This window comes from Anolis carolinensis, chromosome 4 (genome assembly GCF_035594765.1).
Source record: "Anolis carolinensis isolate JA03-04 chromosome 4, rAnoCar3.1.pri, whole genome shotgun sequence".
Lineage (NCBI taxonomy): Eukaryota > Metazoa > Chordata > Lepidosauria > Squamata > Dactyloidae > Anolis > Anolis carolinensis.
In genome coordinates this window covers 218231978-218251660 of record NC_085844.1, presented here as the reverse complement: position 1 = coordinate 218251660, position 19683 = coordinate 218231978, and the positions used below count along the sequence as shown (strand labels likewise).

The following is a 19683-nucleotide window of genomic DNA, read 5'->3' as shown; positions in this document are numbered from 1 at the left end:
ATGCGAGCGCGGCGGCGGTGGCAGCAGCCCAGCTGTGGCGCCTCGGACGCGGGAGGCTGGAGGGGAGAGCATCCGCGCCCGGGAAAAAGAGCCGAGGGGGCGGGGAGAGCGGGTTTGCCCTTATATAGATGCAGGGCTCTCCGGCCCGGGGGAGAGAAAGCCCAGGGAGAATGCATCCCAAGCCCACGGGCCCGGGCGCTTCCTTTATAAGGCTACAAGCCAAGCAAGGGCCACTCTCCCTCCCGGAGGAGGTCCAACCATGGCATTTGGAAGCAGGGAAAAACAGGGTGGGCACCAGCATGGGTGGCATTTTTCCAACCCACCCGCTATTGCCTTCCTCGAGGTATAAGATGCAGTGATAGGTCGCCAAAGTTTTGTTTTTGTTTCCCTGGAGCCAGCTGTGACCATCCTTGCACCCATCGCACGGGCGCCCCTTCTGGCGGGGAGAGGTACTGCACATGTCCGGGAATCCCGTACCTATTGCATTATAAAAGGCAAAGGTTTCCCCTGACGTTAAGTCCAGTCATGTCTGACTCTGGGGGTTGGTGCCCTCTTTTACAGTGTTTACAATGGGCTCTGCAGAAGATACTTCAGTTGAACTTCATAAAAACAAAAAACAGCCTGTTTAGCAAACCTTGCTAATGTTGATTTTTTACAAATAAATGTTTGATTTGTGTACCTTTTTTGTATATCTATATACTAGTGGTTTTGTAAAAATTTCTCAGCCAGAAAGGGGTTGAGAGTGGCAAAAGTTAAGAAGCTCATACCTACAGCAGTGATTTCCAATCTCAAGTCCTGGACTTTAACTCTCAGCACTCTTAGCTGTCTTGGCCAATGATAAAGGCTTCTGTGTATTTGTGGTGTTTTGCTGTGCTTATGTGTTTTGTTCTGTAACTTACCTTGAGCCATGAGAAGAGGTGGATAAGAATTATTATTATTATTATTATTATTATTATTATTATTATTATTATTATTATTATTATTGGAAATTAGGTACCAAAATTCCTGGAAGACCAGAGTTTGTGAAATACTGACCTACAGCTTGAAAACCTTTTTTAAAAAATCAAAAATCAAACCTTGGTGTTGCCATTAAGGACACTATTTTACTATGCTATTACGTGTAATGGGATTTGTGGATCTATGGATTTTGGTATTCATGGGTATCTTGGCACCAAAACCTTGTTATGTACAGTACTGTTGATCCCAGAGCCAGCGTGGCACAATGGTTTGAATGTTGGACTCTGGAGATCAGGGTTCAAATCTCTGCTCAGTCAGGAAAACCCACTGGGTGATATTGGGCAACTAACCACCAGGTTGCCTTAGGTTTCCATAAACCTGAATGCACACAGCAACAAAAAATATCCTGCCTTTTCTCCAAAGAGCCCAGGCAGCATAGATGGCTTGTCATCCTCCTCACTTTAGCATCCATGCTGTGTGTGAGAGAGAGAACAAGAGTCTAGGCCTGCTGCACTAAAGTGTTTTTGGGTGGAGGAACATGCCCCTTGCCAGTCATACTGGATGTTTGATTAAGACAATTCATATGCTATACTGTGCAACTTTTTCTCAGAAAAGTAGGTCTGTCAGTCTCTTTTTCAAAATTTATTTATTTATTTATTTATTGGACTTGTATACCGCTACTCCCAATTTGGCTCGGAGCGGTTTACAAAAACAGATAAAACAATACAGTTAGCTTTAGATAACAATAAGAACGGACATAGCCCCAAGTTTTCACCCATCGAAGGCTTGTTGGAAGAGAAAGGTTTTACAGGCTTTCTGAAAGGCAAGTAGGTCTCGGGTAGTTCGAATTTCAAATGGCAAGGCATTCCATAGATAAGGGGCTACAATCGAGAAGGCTCTCTGCCTAGTAGAAGACAAATGATAGGTCTAATGAATGACTTTTTGGGGATTAAAACTCCAAATCCCCAGGTAGCATTGGCCATGTTGGCTGGAGATTCTGGTAAGCAGCCAAAAGATTAGATTTCAGAGAGTGTGAATTAAATCAAGGAGAAGCTCTGGGTCATCTTTCTCATCTCCTCCAATTGTCCCAATTTAGTAGGAATAGGTCAAATGAATCCTCTATTGTCCTACATTTTCAGCTACTTTTAAAATGTCCCAATTTCTTCTTGACCTATTTTCCTTACTGCAAATGGAGTTTGAAGTGCAAAAGTGCTTCACACCAATTAATTCAGGGGAAGAGAAAAGAAGGGGGCAGAATCTTGCCCTTTCCAGTAGGCTCAGGCAAAAGCAAACTGCTGCTCATTTGCGTGTTCTTCCTCATTAAAACTTTTTGCCATTTTCAGAAGTATTTTCAATATAACAGTGTAAGAATAAACCATGATCTCAAATCTTGCTTCTATCTCATTTGCCCTCCCCTTCCCCCAATCATAAACTTATACAGAATTCACTATCAGTTCATTGTCTATTCTCTTACTTATACAATTTCCTCCACTTAATTGTCAATTTTTTTTATTAATAGTCATATCTTCCCCTTCATTTAACCATAATCTCACTTGGAAGAATGCCAGTGACCTGTAAAACTAATAAATGGGTTCCATGTAGTTTCAAATCAATTCTCTTTTGTTTCTTCTTTCTCTAATCTTACTTTGCATATTAATCTTTCAGATAAATCTATAAAACCATTACTTAAATTTATAAATTTTGCCATCTTGACTATAGTTTGATGTTACTTAGTCACTTAAGTCACAGTTTTTGTCTGTGAAATGTGGGAGGATATGCTTTCTTGTTTCTGCAGTGTTTGCCTGGGTTGTCTCACCCATTCACAACTTATTTATTAGAGCTTCAACAGGATGGTGGGATCATTTTTCAGCAGAAGGGCTGCATTCCCTCCTGGCTAAGAGAGGTGGGGTTGGGGATGCATACCAGTGGTGGGTGGGATCACAGACACCTTATCTTTAAGCTCCTAGTCTGAACTCTGAGGCCTTGAATCTAGAGAAACAGTGTGCTTCATCAGAACCCAGACAGAGGGCAAATCATATCAAGTTTCAGAAATATGCTGCTCTGCTTGAGCTTTGTGTTTAAAAACTTTAATTTTTTTCATCCCGCTACAGGGCCAGAACAATTGCAAAACAATTGCCCCAGACCTTTCATGCTGCTAGGAGAAAAAGTGTAGGTCGCCAACACTTACTTTTCTTCTCCAGTCACTACATGAATCTCCTAAAATTGTGATATCAACTTTTTATTAGGAATGTCAGTAATGGAGTAAAATTCATGGGAATTGGGCTATTAGTCTGGCTGAAGTTGTAGGTCTGAAAATGAGTTCATGATTATTTTTGAATTGTTGTCTATTACCTTTAAATTGTTTCCATCTTATGGCAGTAGTAATCTTTGGAAAGGCATGACTCTTTAGAGATCATAACTTTTTGGAAAACCAGGAATCTCCATATCCTTATTGGTAAATATCCCCTAGTATTCATGCAAGGCAAATTAGGCTTCTCAGTTGTTAGACTGATATACCTGATTATCTCTCTGAATTGTTAGGAACAAAGATGTCACAATGGCAGTGGGCTTCTTGAAGTGGCAACGGTCTCCCTCTGCCTCACTCGACGGTGAGGCTCTGTTCCAGGCAGAGTCCATTGCACTTTGCAGTCCATTGTGCTTTTGGATCCAGCAGTTCTTGCAGCATTTGGTCATCTGTCGCACACAGTATTTGGGGGAAGGAGGGGTCCGGTAGCATCTGGCGAAAGGAGGGGTTCAGTAGCCGACCACTGCTTTCCCCTCCCTGACTGGCAGGCGGCATCTGTGGTTGGTTTGAGAGGCTCCCCTCAAAAGACCAAACTAGGCACCTAATACATTATATTTAATAGCCTAAGGAAGCCTGTAAGCCTTGGGCCAAGGAGTCAGAGATTTCTGCAGCCGATTGGACACAACATCTCTTGATCTTTAGACTTCAAGTCTGTTCAGATTTTGATCACGCTCATCAGGAGTTATTATTCACCCCCTGGATTCTGAGGGCAGGTGTTTCTACTCCTTTACTATCACTTCATCGACCGAGAGTGGATTCGATCTACAGGGAAAAAATACCTGGAAGTATTTGAAGAAGGAGCTGATCGATGATCCTACTGTGAGGGAGATCCCAGCAGATTCAGCCTAGAGAAGGCTGTGCCCTCATAAACCCAACCGTGGCCAGCTGGCTCGGAGAGGAGAGTAAACATATCATTGTTTGCCCTCAGGTCCTTCTGTGACCAGTTCATGTTCTTCCACTCAACATGTCCAACCAAGACGATGGCTATTTTTATTACGATTATGCATATGGCAGGAAAAATCATCGCAGGAGTCCATGTGATGGGAAGAAACAGCCCTGGGGATGCCAGAAGCTGCACTGCACATCCCACCCCATTGTGGACGGAAATTTCCGACCTCCAGGCAAAAGTGGTAGTTTGGATTTTGGGATGAAGACACTTGAGGAAATCAAGTCAAAGAAAATGAAGGAAAAACGAAAGCAGCCACCTGCCACTGGAAAGGAAGCAAAGGAATCAATGTCCTTCTCCGCAAGCATGTCCGGAACAGACACTGCTACTGCCAAGCGCCCAGAGGAGATCAAGACCCTCCTGCCCAGGATGAGGGTGCGTGAGAGATCCGGGGGGGGCCCCGGCCAAGAGGAGGCGGCTCAGGGAGCCAGAGGGGTCACCTCAGACTCCCAACCAGGGAATTCCAGGGATTATGGATCCACAAAAAGGAAATCAGGTGCTGATGCTAGCTCTGAATCTATGATCCTGGAGCCATATGTGATGGTGTCAAACTATGAGAAACAGGAGAACTCAAAGATCAGCCTGCAGGCTGGAGAGGTGGTGGATGTCATTGAGAAGAATGAAAGTGGCTGGTGGTTTGTAAGCACATCAGAAGAGCAAGGCTGGGTTCCTGCCACATACCTGGAATCCCAAAGTGGAGTTAGAGATGATTCTGAAATTAACATGTCCCAAGGAGGGGAAGTTTCTAAAAGACGCAAGGCTCACCTGAGGCGCTTGGACTGGCGATGGACACTGGGAGGGATGGTCAACAGGCAGCAGAGTCGAGACTTTGTTTATACTCTAGCCACCATCTGGCTCACTTTTCTCCATTGTTTCTGCACACCTCAAAAGTCTGTAGTGATGTGGAGAAACATTTACATGAAATTGTGTACAAGGGAGCAGGTTGCTTCTTCTTTATGTGTGCCAGCTCTCAGGTGTGCAGCTGAAAGAAAGGAAAACAAATTTCTTCAGTTTTCACCGAGCCAAAACATTTGGCTGTCAGAGGAAAAGTTTTACTCCCTGAGTAAAAGGGAATATTATTTAGTATTGTATTTTATGAATGTTGTTGTAATTAATTAGTTAATTTGATTTGCATTGTATTTTATATTTTTTATATATGTGTGTTTTATTGTAAGCTACCCTGAGTCCCCTCTTGGGTGAGAAGGGCGGGATACAAATGTTGTAATAAAAAATAAAAATAAAGATATGCTAATGCACAAAATATATAGCAGATCTTCAGAAGTGTTATTTCATCTCCCGCCCCCCAAAACACTTCTCTCCCATAAAAATATTAGTTTTAAATCATGCTCTCAAGAGACCAAAAATAAGCAGTCTTCGTTAAAAGTAACATAGTTGATTTATTTACAAACTTCATGTATTCAGCATACAGGTATATTTCTTATTGGTTGGTAGTGTAAACAATCTGTTCTCTAAAGCATTGTGTTTTAAGTCTCTTCTCTCTTGCATAGAGATTAACACTCTCCTCAGTGTAAGACATTACTGAACAGACTCAATAAAGATTATACACTGCAGCACACTGACACTTATTACTGCATATTAACACTGCTGACTTCATAAACTGTACTGACTTCTAAAATGGAATCTGTGTGAAGTCCCAAACCTGGTCACATGGTCTGCAGTCCATCCCACAACCTCAAACAACATAAAGTTAAGGGAAAACTGCATACCAAATCACATGCATACAATATAGTAAGCAATATTGTATGTATATGATTGTATGTATTTATGTATTGTATATATAGAGAGAGAGCCACGGTGGCACAATGGGTCTGCCAGCTGAACTGCTGACCTGAAGGTTTCCGGTTCAGATCCACGAGATGGAGTGAGCTCTGTCTGTCAGCTCTAGCTTGCAGGCACATGAGAGAAGCCTCCCAGCAACACATCTGGGCATCCCCTGGGCAATGTCTCTGTAGACGGTCAATTTTCTCACATCAGAAGCGACTTGCAGTATGTTCTCAAGTCACTTCTGATACAATAAAAAAGTAAGCAATCACAATATACATAACAAAGAACTATTATAGGAGGCTTGTAGAAGGTTGCTGTTCCAACAGTAAGGACCATTATACAGAATTCACTAGGTATCCGTTCTTAAACCCACTGAGAAATATCTCTTTCCAACAGGGATGTTTTATGTAACTCATATCTAAATGACCGTTAAGAGTAGTCACTCTTTATTTTCTTTATAAATCTTTATAAGAAATCACCTGGAGGCCAACGTAGACCTCAATTGATGTTCAATATAAATTCATCATGTTATGTCAATAAAGAGTTTACCCATAATTATGAGTATAAAAATATTACCCAATGGCCAATATAGAAATCATGATCCTGAAGTGTAAAACTATTTTACTGAATACCAAGGTTATGATTGTACCATCATATTTCTAATTTCTATGTATAGAAGCAAAATAGTGAAGAAAGCTGATTTGGGGGGAGGGGGGGAGTCCTATGGTCCCAGTCTACAAGATCTGAACAAGACTGCTAATGATAAGGAGTTGCATCTACACTGTAGAATTAATGCCATTTAACACCTCATGACCTGCCATGGATCAATGCTATGGAACCATGGAAGTTGTTGTTTTAAAATACCTTTTAGCATTTTCTGCCAAATTACACATTATTAACCTCCAAAATTTCATAGCTTTGTCTTCATGGCAGTTAAAAGTGATGTCAAACTGCATTAATTTTACAGTCAAGATGCACCCCAGGTGACTTGGAGATATCTCAAGGTTGACTTGATAGCAGTTAGTAACAACTTCCTTTTCAGCCCCCCCTCCTCCCCCAATGTGGGGAATCCAATCCACAACCCAGATTTTTTTGTTATTACTTAAAGTTTAACTACCCCCCCCCCCCCCCATACACACACACACACTCAGGAAGTTTTGGCTTTGACCCTTTCTAGATATTATTATGAATTTCATAGTTTTCATATTTCACCACAGATTGGGGCTGAAACACAGCGAGAGTTTTTGGAATAATGTTTCCACTGAGAGAGCAGCTGGTGAAGCAAATATTGTAAACACTTAATGCTTTCTCTTCTATCTCTAATAGCAGTATTTGCAGCCCTTAGACAGCCTCCCAGTCAGAGTAAGGCAGGATAAATAGCCTGTTGGAAGATACAGCAGAATATGAGACCTTTCTGCCATCTTGTGGCAAAGGAACATAATGGAAGAGTCCCGTTCAAATGTACATTTATCTTAATGAAAAGGCAAACACCTACATTCAGTAGGAAAAAATTTCTGGGCTTAATGCAGAGTGAGAATCGTGTGGCCCTTCAGATGTTATTGGCTGACAACTACCAGCAATGCTAGTTGGCCCAAAACAATTTTGAAAGCTGCTGGGAGCTGCAGTCCCAAACTGCCTGGTCTGCAACTCCCATATTTTCTCACCCTTTGCTTAATAGCTACAAACAGGGTTATGACACTTTGCTATCTCAAACAGGATGGTACTACTCCATTCCATTTGCATAGCCTCCAACATTTCAGAGATATAAACTGGGGCAAGTAGGGCCAAACAACATCACAGTGTGGACAAGAAGGCAAAAATAATTAAACACGCAAGCTGGGCAAGGGTGCAGCAGTTTGCTTTTTTCTTGAACCCATTGGGATGAACAATATTTTGCTACCTCTCATCTCCTCCCTACAGAATTAGTTGAGTGCAGACTAATTCTGCACTCAGTTGGCAGCGACTGAAGTAAGCTGAGGACAAAGGAGTGAGGAGGAGAAACTGGGACATTTAAAAAGCAACTGGAAAAGTCAGAAGACAGGATTAATTGGAACATTCCCTGCAAATATTATCAAACTCACTTTAGCAATGCCAATGAGGTGAGTGTGCAGGACAGGTTGTGTGGCACACATGGCCTTGTTCTCCAAAGAGGAGAATGGGCATGGGGTCCAGGAAGGACAGCTGGGGAGCTAAAAGAACAAAAACTTTTGTGGAGCCATATAAACTGATGTGTTCCTGTTTCCATGGATCCCAGTTCCTGTCATTAAATGCAGGATATAGCTCTCTACCATGTGCCAGTTGAGGTGGCTCCCCCTCTCTCTTCCTAATAGCAGACCTTGCCCTGCTTGCAAATATTAATGTTATATATATATATATATATATATATATATATATATATATATAGAGAGAGAGAGAGAGAGAGAGAGAGAGAGAGAGAGAGCATGCATCTCCGCATATGTACAGTACCAAATTTTCTGGAGAAGGATAATTGTATTCTCTAGTGATTCAGTTTTACAGTATATATCCCTACTCAGATATACCAGTATTTACTGTAACTCTAAGTATATTTCAATTAACAAAGCTTCTCACAAAGACAATCATTTTAAAAAGTCATTCTATGCCTATCCTTTTCATTCTTGCCCTCTGTCTAGCTGAAAGATTTTAGTACCATCAGTATTGAGAGAATGGTCAACATGTGTTAGAAAAACACAGTAGGATATCTGTAATTAAAAATACAATAACTATTGGACTTGGAAAGAATAGAATTATACACTAGCCAATCTTGTTGTAGCAGTGAGCACCTCACCTTCAACAGGCAAGATAAACAGCAGCTGCCTCCACAATCCTTTATTAAGTATGGCTGAACAGGAAAACAGAAATTGGGCCAATAAATAAACCTTGCTCATTTGTACATCATTAAAATTATAAGAAAAGTGAGTCTTGGGAGAGAGAAAAGTGAACACTTGTGGAAGAAGCTTTGAAGTGGTCTCTAGAAGATTTGTAAGATTTTTCCTTATATGACCTGGTTGTTTCATTTTGTATGGGCATATTAGTTTTTGAGAGGAAGCCTGCTGGAATATTTTGAACTACTGTTTTCTTTTATGGTGGTTTAAAGATTTATTTCTCTTCCTTCTATGTGCTTCTGCTTGTGGTGCTAAACTATCTGCTCTGGAAAACATCTGCATCAATACAACATACCTGTATACCCAGACTGGGGCAACAGCCTAAACTGCTATTCTATATCACCAACCAATGTAGTTTGAGAATATGCTCAGCAGGAAACTGTACTGTCTGCAACTCTGTGCTAATATGATACAATTGTTTCAAAACACCTTTTGTCAGATCTACAGTTTATGTTTTTGGATATAGTATCTATTTATAACAAATGTAACATACAAAAATCAGAAATTACTTAGTTTTTGTTCCTTCAAAGGACATAATACAAAGCCTTATTTTCTTTGAAGGACAGAATACTGGAGATTCTCAGTATTGCAAATGTGGCAATGGGAGATATGGATGTTTTAGTATCAAATAAAAGCTTCCCTATTTTCTTTGGCTTTTAAAATAAATATTTAATCCTGCTGACTGGTTTGTATCCCTTTTTTATGATACTATGGATATCAGATAGTTATATTGTTCTAACACTGTTTTGGTAAATCACCTTGGAATAGAACTGAAAGAGTAAAATGCCTTAAATTGGTAACCCTAAACAAGGTTTTTATATTGATACATGGGATACCTTTGTAAAATAGGTCCTCTATAGGATGTGCAATTCCCATTGTGTCCTACATTATTACCATAATTAGTGATTACCTTTAGGTATTTGTGCATAAAACTCCTAGAAGTATGGGAATTTTGTCTGCCTAGATGTTTTGGAGTACACTGCCTACATTCCCACACAGTAAGCCCTAGTAGAATGATAAGGTAGCACTTATCACATTTTTCAAATTCTGTTACATTTTCTCTCCCTCGCCATTCTGTTCTGGCTTCAGGCCACTCAAGGACAAAAGTGGGAGTTGTTGTTGTTAGCTGACAAATTCCTGACCCGCCTTTCAGACAGTTTCATTCTCCAGAAGGTAGAAGCAAGAGAATCAGTTATTTTAGATCTGATTCTAATCACCAGTGATTATTTAGTCAATAGGATGGAAGTGACAGGAACCTTAGGTGGGAGTGACCATGGAGTGGGTTCTATACAGTGGAAAGGAAAGCCAAGCATAATCAGACACACATTCTAGTCTTTAAGAAACTGGATTTCAGTGGAGATTCTGTGATCAGGAATGCTAAAAGAGAAAGAAGTTCATGACAGATGGGAATTTCTTCAAAGTGAGATATTAAAAGCACAATTTCAAACTTCCAATGAAGAGGGGAAATGGGAAGTATCTTAAACAACAGGATACATGTCTAAAGAATGTTCAATTGAGCTAAGATTTAAAAGGGATATGTAACTCATACAAGAACTGAAAATGGGAAAATCACAAAGAGGAATTAAAGAAAATAGAAGGCACACATAGGGAAAATGTCAGGATAGTTAAAACACAGAACAAGCTCAGACTTGCTAAAATTGAAAAGGCTTTTTGGCTATGTTTGCAGCAAGAGGAAGAACAAAGAAAATGTTGGGCCATTGCAAAAAGATGTTGAAATGCTAACAGGGGATAGAGATGAGGCAGAATAACTCAACTCCTTTTTTGCCTCAAACTACAGGATAAAAGATTCCACATAAACATTAGAAAGAGCTGATGGATTGAGCTGTCTGGCAGTAGAAAAAGCTGTATCCTCAGAGTCTGTTGGAGTTTCGTCTTCTGGAGGTGTTTTAAACGGAGGCTAGGTGGCCATCTGTCAGGGATACTATGATCTAGTATTCCTGCATGGCAAATTGGGCTTGGTCTGGATGCACTTGGAGTCTCTTCCAACTCTAGGATTCTGTGACTGGATCCTGAGTGGTTCCCAAACTATGGAGCTCCAGACATTTTGGACTTCTGCTCCCAGAATTTCCTATTGCTGACCAAGCTCAATGGGGCTTCTGGGTCCAAAACTCCTTGCTTAACAACTTTAATGGGGCCCAAACTGGCAAAATGGTACCTGGGCCACCCTAAAAAAGCTGTAAACAACTTCTGAACAGGGCCAAACAGGATCTGGGCCATCCTAAGGGGGCACTAAACAACTTCTAAACGGGCCCAAACCGACAAAAGGGGTCTTGGGCCAACCTAAACGGGCCTTTAAAAACGTCTAAATGGGCCCAAAGGGGCAAAACGGGACCTGGGCCACCATAAAGTGACCCTAAACAACTAAATGGGCCCAAGTGGGCAAAACGGGCCCTGGGCCACCCTAAGAGGGCCCAAAATAACTTCTAAATGGGCCCAAAGGGGCAAAATGGTCCCTGTGCCACACTAAAGGGGCCCTAAACAACTTCTATACAGGCCCAAAGGGGCAAAACGGGACCTGGGCCACCCTAAGGGGGCTATAAACAACTTGCAAATGAACACAAGTGTGCAAATCGGACTTTTAGATACCCTAAGGGTCCCTAAACAACTTCTAAACAGGCACAACGGGGCAAAACAGGCACAACGGGGCAAAACGGGCTCTGGGCCACCCTAAGGGGTCCTAAACAACTTCTAAACGGCCCCAAACCGGCAAAACGGGCCCTGGGAGGAAGGGGCCTGAGGCTGTTAGGAATTCTGGGAGTTGAAGTCCAAAACACCTGGAGTGCCCAAGTTTGCCCAGGCCTGGTATAGATGTACCCCTTGGCTCCAAACAGCGGGAAAGAGCATCCAGCCCTCTCTCTCTCTTTCTTCCTGTGTGTGTCTCTCTCTGGAAGAGCCTCGTCACTGCCAGCCTCTAGTCTGCGCTGTTGGAAACGAAAAGAGGGAGTAAAAACCCGTAACGCCTTTTCCGGACTGTCCCTTTCCTCGCGCCGTAGAGCATCTGGCGGCGACTCCATTGGCCAAGCGGCTCAGGTGGGCGTGCGCGTGCGTGCCTGCGCGCATGCGTGCCTCCCCGGTGGCGACAGCGCGCTCGGCTGGTGGGCGGCCTGGTTGCGGGGACGATGAGCGGCGGCCACCGGCGGAAGGAGGAGCTGACGTCGCCCTCGCAGCCGCACCAGCACCATCCGCACCTGGTGGCCAACGGTGGGGGCGGCGGCGGCGCGTTGAAGGCCTCGCTGTGGAGCAAAGCGCTGCGGAGCGACTCCTCCTGGGAAGACAAGGTGAGGCCTAGAGCCACATCGTCATCAGGCCGCCTGTCAGAAAGGTCATGAAGTAGTGTGGAACAGGCCTGGGCAAACTTGGGCCCTCCGGGTGTTTTGGATTCTAACTCCCACAATTCCTAACAGTCGGTAGGCTGGTAGGAATTGTGGGAGTTGGAGTCCAAAACACCTGGAGGGCCCATGTCTGACAGTGGAGGCATTCAGGCCTTCCACATTTCTCTCAGTAGAATCATAGAGTTGGAAGAGACCTTGTGGGCCATCCAGTCCAACCCCCTGCCAACAAGCAGGAAATCGCATTCAAAGCACCCCGACAGATGGCCATCCAGCCAGAGGTTGTTCCGTGTCCTAGTCTCCAGGGTAGCAGAAAACAAGCCTGTGCCCTCCTCCCTATGACTTTCCCTCACATATTTATACATGGCCATCATGTCTCCTCTCAGCCTTCCCTCTCCAGGCTAAACATGCCTAGCTCTTTAAGCCGCTCCTCATAGGGCTTGTCCTCCAGACCCTTGATCATTTTAGTCGCCCTCCTCTGGACACATTCCAGCTTGTCAATATCTCCCTTAAATTACATTGCCCAGAATTGGACACAGTGTGATTCCAGGTGTCATCTGTCCAAGGCAGAATAGAAGGGTAGCATGACTTTCCTAGATCTGGATACTGTACTCCTATTTATGCAGGCCAAAATCCCATTGGCTTTTTAAGCTGCCGCATCACATTGTTGGATCATGTTTAACTTGTCCACAAGGACCCCAAGATCTTTTTCACATGTATTGCTGTCGAGCCAAGCGTCCCCCATTCTGTATCTTTGCATTTCAGTGGGTTCCCTTTAGAGTTTTTTTTTGTTCTAACTCCCAGCAGCCTCAGCTGCCTCAGCCAATGAAGAGGGATCCTGGGAACTGAAGTCCAAAAAACCTGGTAGATCAGAGGGAAAAGCTGGGCTAAATTCTCCTCATGTTTTGGACTTCAACTCCCAGCAGCCTCAGCTTTTTGGGTCAGTGATGAAGGATTCTGGGAGCTGAAGTCCAAAGCACCTGCAAGACCAGAGTTTGAGCTGAGCTAGACCTACTTGTGGCTGCCTTAATAATAATAATAATAACAACAACAACAATTTTATTTATGCATTGTCGGAGGCTTTCATGACCAGAATCACTGGGTTGCTGTGAATTTTCCGGGCTGTATGGCTATGTTCTAGAAGCATTCTCTCCTGACATTTCGCCCACATCTGTGGTAAGCATCCTCAGAGGTTATGAAGTCTGTTGGGATCTAGACAACTGGGGTTTTTATATCTGTGGAATGTTCAGGGTGGGAGAAAGAACTCTTGTCTGCCTGAGGCAAGTGTGAATGTAGCAATAGGCCGGCTTGATTAGACAAGAAACAATCAGGGCCAGCTAACATCTCCCTACAAAGGACTCCCCTTCAGGAGACAGACAGACTTTGAAGCTGCCAGATTATTCAATGCTAACCAAGCTGGCCAATTGCCATATTCACACTTTCTTCAGGCAGACAAGAGGTCTTTCGCCCACCCTGGACATTCCACAGATAGATAAAGCCCACTTGCCTAGTTTCCAACACCTCACAACCTCTGAGAGAGACTGGATCTTTGTTCTGATGATACTGTGGCCTTGTTGAACAGCCTTTGATAAATGTTACAATGCTTTACTAATCATTGTAAATCACTAAAATACTTGAAAGTAAGATCAGAAAGAAAAATGGGACTGGATTACATTCAGGAAGATGTTAAAATATTATGGTGATAATTGAGTTTATTTATTTATTTACAACATTTATATCCCGCCCTTCTCACCCGAAGGGACTCAGGGCGGCGTACAAATTGGCAACAATTCAAATAAATGTGTTCAACAGTTCAATAAATGTGCAGAACATAGTAAGATCCTCTCAAAGAAAGTAGAATATTTTGCAGTGTAACATACCCAAGCTTTGCCCTCTGTATATAACCAGATGTTGGTTTAAAAATTATCAGAGATTAAAACAAATAATAAAATAGTATTTCTTATTTAGACACAGTGACAATGTTTGATGTTTGCACTGTCTATAATTGTCAGTAAAGGTATGATGACTGGATGGGGGAAGGGGGTTGTGTTGTATGTTTTTATTTTTGCAGTGTTCCCTCGCTACTTTGCGGTTCGCTTATTGTTTCACAGGAAAATATTTTATTTATTTCCTCCGTTGCTGCCCCCTTGCTTCGTGTCTGCCATGTTGCTCTGGCTGCCTCGGCTCCTGCAGCCAGGGAAGAAGGAAGGCTGCTTTGCCCGGTAAGTGAGCGAGCGAGGGAGGGAGGGTGAGAGAGTGAGGGTTCAGTTACGTTGCTAGCCCTTGGGGATACAGTAAGACTCCGTCCCCTCTACCGAGTCTTCCATGTTTCCCGGTGTGACCAGCTGGAGCGGCGACAGAAACAGGAGCTTGGCCTCCTCTTCCAGGCTCCAGCTGCTGCTGCCGCCCGCCCTCACACTCTCACCCACTCTCTCACTCGCTCACTTACCGGGCGGAGCGGCCTTCCTTCTTCCCTAGCTGCAGGAGCAGAGGCAGCCAGAGCAACATGGCGGGCATGGAGCAAGGGGCCCACCGGCGCTGGTAGGAAAGGTTTCAATATAATGTATAAATGTTAAAATTAAAATAGTGTCCCTACTTTGTGGATTTTCAGTTATACTGGGTGGTCCTGGAACGTAATTTGGATAAGTGAGGGAACACTGTATATCAATATTTTTGTGATTTTTTTCTCATTGCATGTGACCAAAGTATCTAGGCTTTTTTTAGACCAGTGGTTCTCAACTTATGGGTTCCCAGGTGTTTTGGCCTACAACTACCAGAAATCCCAGCCAGTTTACCAGTTGTTAGGATTTCTGGGAGTTGAAGGCCAAAAACATCTGGGGACCCACAGATTGAGAACCACTGTATTAGACACAGAATAATGTAGAAGGTGTTCCCCCTAAGATCTACACTATATAAGCCTAAATTGTTACAAACTGAACTGTATAATAGTATTTTTCTTGTGGTAATTTGGACAGTCGTTATCAGGGCTAAGAAAAATTGATCTGCTTGATCAGCCCACTTATCTATGAAAGACAGTGTGATATAGTGATTAGTTTTGAACCTGGATAGCAGAATTCCACATTGGCTATCAGTCTGAGAGACAGACTGCATTGGACTGTCTCGATGTCAGCCTCAGAGATTTTTTAAAAGCTTATTGAGAGAGCTTTGGACAGAAGTATTAAAATACACAAGAACCAACATGATATAGTATTTGAGCCTTGGACTACAATTCTGAAAACTGGCATTCAAATTCCTGCTCGGCCACTGAACCCCACTGGGTGACCTTGTGCAAGTCACAGTTTCAGCCTTCTGAACAAGTCTTGCCAAGAAAAAATCTGTGTTAGAATCATCATAAGTCAGAAACAAATGGAAGATGCACAACAATATTGAAATACAGTAGAGTCTCACTTATCCAACATAAATGGGCCGGCAGAATGTTGGATAAGCGAATATGTTGGATAATAAGGAAGGATTAAGGAAAAGGTTATGATTTTACAAATTAAGCACCAAAGCATCATGTTTAACAACAAATGTGACATAATAAGTAGTTCAATGTGCAATAATGCTATGTAGTAATTACTGTATTTACTAATTTAACACCAAAATATCATGATGTGTTGAAAACATTGACTACAAAAATGCATTGGATAATCCAGAATGTTGGATAAGTGAGACTCTACTGTACACATACATATTTAGAAAGTACAAAGTTACATCTCAGTTTACAGTAGTGATACCTCTCACTCCCTGCTTCTGTTCCCTTTTCTGCTTCTTTCCATCTTTTAGAGTTGTGCATCAGAAACCATTCTCTCAAATGCTTCCAGGTTGAACAAAGGAACAGAGTCCAGATTTCCTGTTATCACAAATGGCATTTTGCCAAATATGTTGCCTATGAATTATGGATCTTCTGAACTTTTATTTTGCCTCCTTTCTGCAGGATGAATTTCTAGATGTGATTTACTGGTTCCGGCAGATCATTGCTGTTATTTTGGGAGTGATCTGGGGCATTGTTCCATTGAAGGGATTTGTGGGCATAGCAATGTAAGTTGTTTTTGTTGTTCTCCTCTTTGTTTTCTATTAAACACTGAAAGGTTGATGCAGGTTGAAGTTGAAATAGTTGTCATAAATTGAGTGTGTCTCTCAATATTGACATTAAATTCTCATGTAATTTGCATTATACATTGATGTGTGTCAGCAGCTCCTAAATTGTGAGTCTGCAGTTCTGCAGAACTTCAATTTGTGGTAAAAAACAAAGATTTGTTTTTGATTTCTTTGTAGAGAGAATAAAAAGAAGTCGAAGATAATGCAAACAGACAAGACACACTCACAAATACTCTGAAAGTTTCTAGAGCAAAAGAAGAGCTTTTGATTTAAATCAAAAAGTAGTTTAAAATGTCAGTAGGTCCAAAGTGCTGCTGCGGACTGGGGCTAGGTTCATGTGTCTCCCCTGTGGAAACACATCCATTGGTTCCCAGTCTGTTTCCATGCAGAATTCAAAGTACTGTGCTACTTTTTTTACCTTTAAAGCCTTACATGGCTTGGTTCAGACTATCTGAAATACACTATTTCCTCATATAAGCCAGTGTAAGCTTTAAGTTTGGTAAGGAGTCCTTTTTCTCAATCCCACAACCTTCATAGTTATAATTGGTGAGGACTTGGGAGACAGCTTTCTCTGGCTGCTCCCATGCCGCGGAACTCTTGGCCCCCTTGCTGCTTTCTTTCTATTGGTAGTTGAAATTTTTTTGTGTAGTCTTTACTGGAAATTGTGTTTTTGAAATTATTTTACGTGTTTTCAACTGTTTGGATATGTTTAAAAATAATATTTTGTTATCATTTTTCAGCTTTTGTAAATACTTTAGTTTGATCTCTTTAAATTGTTATACATTGCCTTGAACCCCATCTTTGGAGAAAGGCAGGATGTAAATAAATGAGAAATAACTGATAACACATTCTGATATAATTTTTTACTCACCTCCACAGATTCTGTCTTATAAATGCTGGAGTGCTGTACCTTTATTTTAGTAGCTTTCAGCAGATAGATGAAGAAGAATATGGTGGAACATGGGAGCTAACAAAGGAAGGATTTGTGACATCTTTTGCACTGTTTTTGGTAATTATTCTAATTTTTATAGAGTGTTGTCACCATGCATTTAGACTTAAGAGGTCCAAGATATATAAAAATCTTTATCTGGGAAAACACTACAAGGTGATTTTGTGGTCCCTGCTGCCATCCCAAAGTTAATGTTAACTTTTGTTCACTAAATACTTCATTCCCCATTCCCAACTAGAATGATCAGTGGCAGGGAATTATAGTGATTGGAAACTAAAAACATTTGGAGGACTGAAGTGTCTTTCTCATTGATCAAACTGTAAAATCTTTCATTCTCTGTACAACATCTTATTGAAGAAGGTGTGCGAGAGAGAGACTTGAGACTGATTGTTTCTCTATTACCACCACTATCCCCCAATAACAAAATCTACCTACATATAAAAACCCAACTTAGTCTTCTCCCTTTTTTTCCTTTTGGTTTCCTATTGGCACCAACATTGGTTTCAAAATGCCATTCTTGGTCTACAATTCAAAAGTAAGCAAGAAAAACTTCACTAGCTGGTTTGACTGAAAATACAACATTAAGATAATTGAAACTAGAAGATGTTTCACATGTTATTAAAACAAAAGCTAATCCCTAAACTTGGATAGCTCTGTGTAGTTTTAAATATCCCCTTTTACTTTGTTCATAAATAAAACAACACAATCCAGGTATTCCATCTCTTTTGCCCTGAGTTTTTGTATGTGCGGCATATTACAGAAACTGGTGGAGAGGGATTAGTCTACACTGTTCCACTCTTTCTAACTTAGATTAGGGTTTCAAATGGGCTCTTCTTAAATGTTGATCGCTATTGATTATGCTAGTATTCAAAAAGTCTGTTCAGTCTGAATTTGGTAGCTGATGTGTCTAGTCATTGGTCTCTTGCTGATATCCTTTCTTGTGGGTTTTTTTTTTCAGGTTGTTTGGATAATCTTCTACACTGCCATCCATTATGATTGACCGAGTCAGCCAAATCAATTGTCTTAATAGATTGAAGAACACTTTAAGATGCAGCCTTTGAACTGGAGGGAAGTAAAATAAGATGGCTTTTATACCTATGGTCCAAGGATACGGGACAAGTCATATGCCTTCTGAGAAGAGAAGTTGAGTCAGTCTTGATTATTTTAAAAAATATTCCAAAACACAAAAAAGCCATCAAAAGACTATTCAATCTTTTGGTCCTTTCTGTGACTATCCAATATGGCAACAACAAATGTTAATGTCCTAAAAAGGTGGCCATGTTATTTAATTTGAGCCCATCGTACCGTCCTCTGAATGAGCTATATTTAAATTTTGACTTGTCTTCCATTTGCTAGATATACAGTTTTTAAAACTGTAACATCATGGGACCTTTGGCAGGAAGAAAAATCCACAGAATTGGTTATCTAGCATAGGTTTGATGGTTGTCTCTGTTTTAAGATAATTAAAGAATTGATCTGATTTAATTGATTGTATTAAGTATTAATATTTTAACGGGTTCCTTGAGGATTTCTCAGATTTGGGTTGTGTACGTATTACAAACATAATCAGATTGTTTCTGAAACTTGGGATGTTGACTCCTTAATGAAAAATGCTAGGCTTACCTGGCTTGACTGTTGAACTTACAGAATGGTCACAGTGATTTAGAAACACCTTAACAGCCGACTAATTCAGTGCCTACCTCAGAGTTCGATAGTCTAAATGCACAAAATAATTAAAAATGTATTTTAGAACTCAGTTATTTCGGGACCTTGATAGGTTTCTGAAACTGAAACATAGCATAGATTAATTAAGGCAGCTATTGTCTTCTACAACTCTTCCAGAGTGAGAGTACATTGACCTATAGTTTCAGTTTTGATCTTTGTGACTATTAAATAACAATATCAAAGATAATGACATTGACTGTACGCTAGTTTAGCACACTTATGAATCATAAATATAGATGTTGTCTAAATAAAATTTTATATATTCATTTTTGTCTACATGGGTATGCTTAGGACTGACATCTTCTTGGAGTAGACTGTTTTTAAAATCTAACATGAAAGAGAAGCTTTGCAGTAAAACTGCCTTATGAAGAGATCTTGACTTGAATCTTAACTGGATGAATTCTAAATTCTCTTGCCTCTTTCCTAACTCAAAATTCTGACATACTTGGAAATCCCAAGGTAGTTTTCTACATGATCTCTCGAACACCATTTTATCTTTTCACCCATTACTATGGGGACCTAACATTAGAGAAGAATTCTGGAGCACATGGAAGGCTGAAGCACAGCCGTTGCTAATAATCATAGTAGTGGCTGCTGTTGAAGATCTGTGTTATGAAACACAATTTATCAAACACTCTTCTGGTATGGAAAGAAAGAAATGC

At 41.3% G+C, this 19683-nt stretch overlaps 2 protein-coding genes across 2 annotated transcripts; both read left to right on the top strand.

The window, feature by feature from the left end:
* The first annotated feature begins 1611 nt into the window (after positions 1-1611).
* On the top strand, positions 1612-6022 carry LOC134298463 (SH3 and PX domain-containing protein 2A-like). The gene has a single exon (XM_062978812.1). It carries the CDS (start codon positions 4227-4229, stop codon positions 5325-5327), a length of 1101 nt encoding a protein of 366 aa, XP_062834882.1. The 5' UTR covers positions 1612-4226; the 3' UTR covers positions 5328-6022.
* A 5939-nt stretch (positions 6023-11961) lies between these two features.
* Positions 11962-19287, top strand: rab5if (RAB5 interacting factor). The gene is made up of 4 exons (XM_003220565.4): positions 11962-12195; positions 16184-16287; positions 17227-17356; positions 18255-19287. The coding sequence occupies exons 1-4, from the start codon at positions 12037-12039 to the stop codon at positions 18294-18296; spliced, it is 435 nt and encodes a 144-aa protein (XP_003220613.1). The 5' UTR covers positions 11962-12036; the 3' UTR covers positions 18297-19287.
* The last annotated feature ends 396 nt before the right edge of the window (positions 19288-19683 follow it).

What these genes read in the sequence shown, in the direction of transcription:
- LOC134298463 (XM_062978812.1), top strand. Translation starts at nt 4,227, where the DNA reads ATGTCCAACCAAGACGATGGCTATTTTTATTACGATTATGCATATGGC.
- rab5if (XM_003220565.4), top strand. Translation starts at nt 12,037, where the DNA reads ATGAGCGGCGGCCACCGGCGGAAGGAGGAGCTGACGTCGCCCTCGCAG. An exon ending in ACTCCTCCTGGGAAGACAAG is followed by an intron (nt 12,196 to 16,183) that starts GTGAGGCCTAGA and finishes TCCTTTCTGCAG; the next exon opens with GATGAATTTCTAGATGTGAT. An exon ending in GGATTTGTGGGCATAGCAAT is followed by an intron (nt 16,288 to 17,226) that starts GTAAGTTGTTTT and finishes TCACCTCCACAG; the next exon opens with ATTCTGTCTTATAAATGCTG.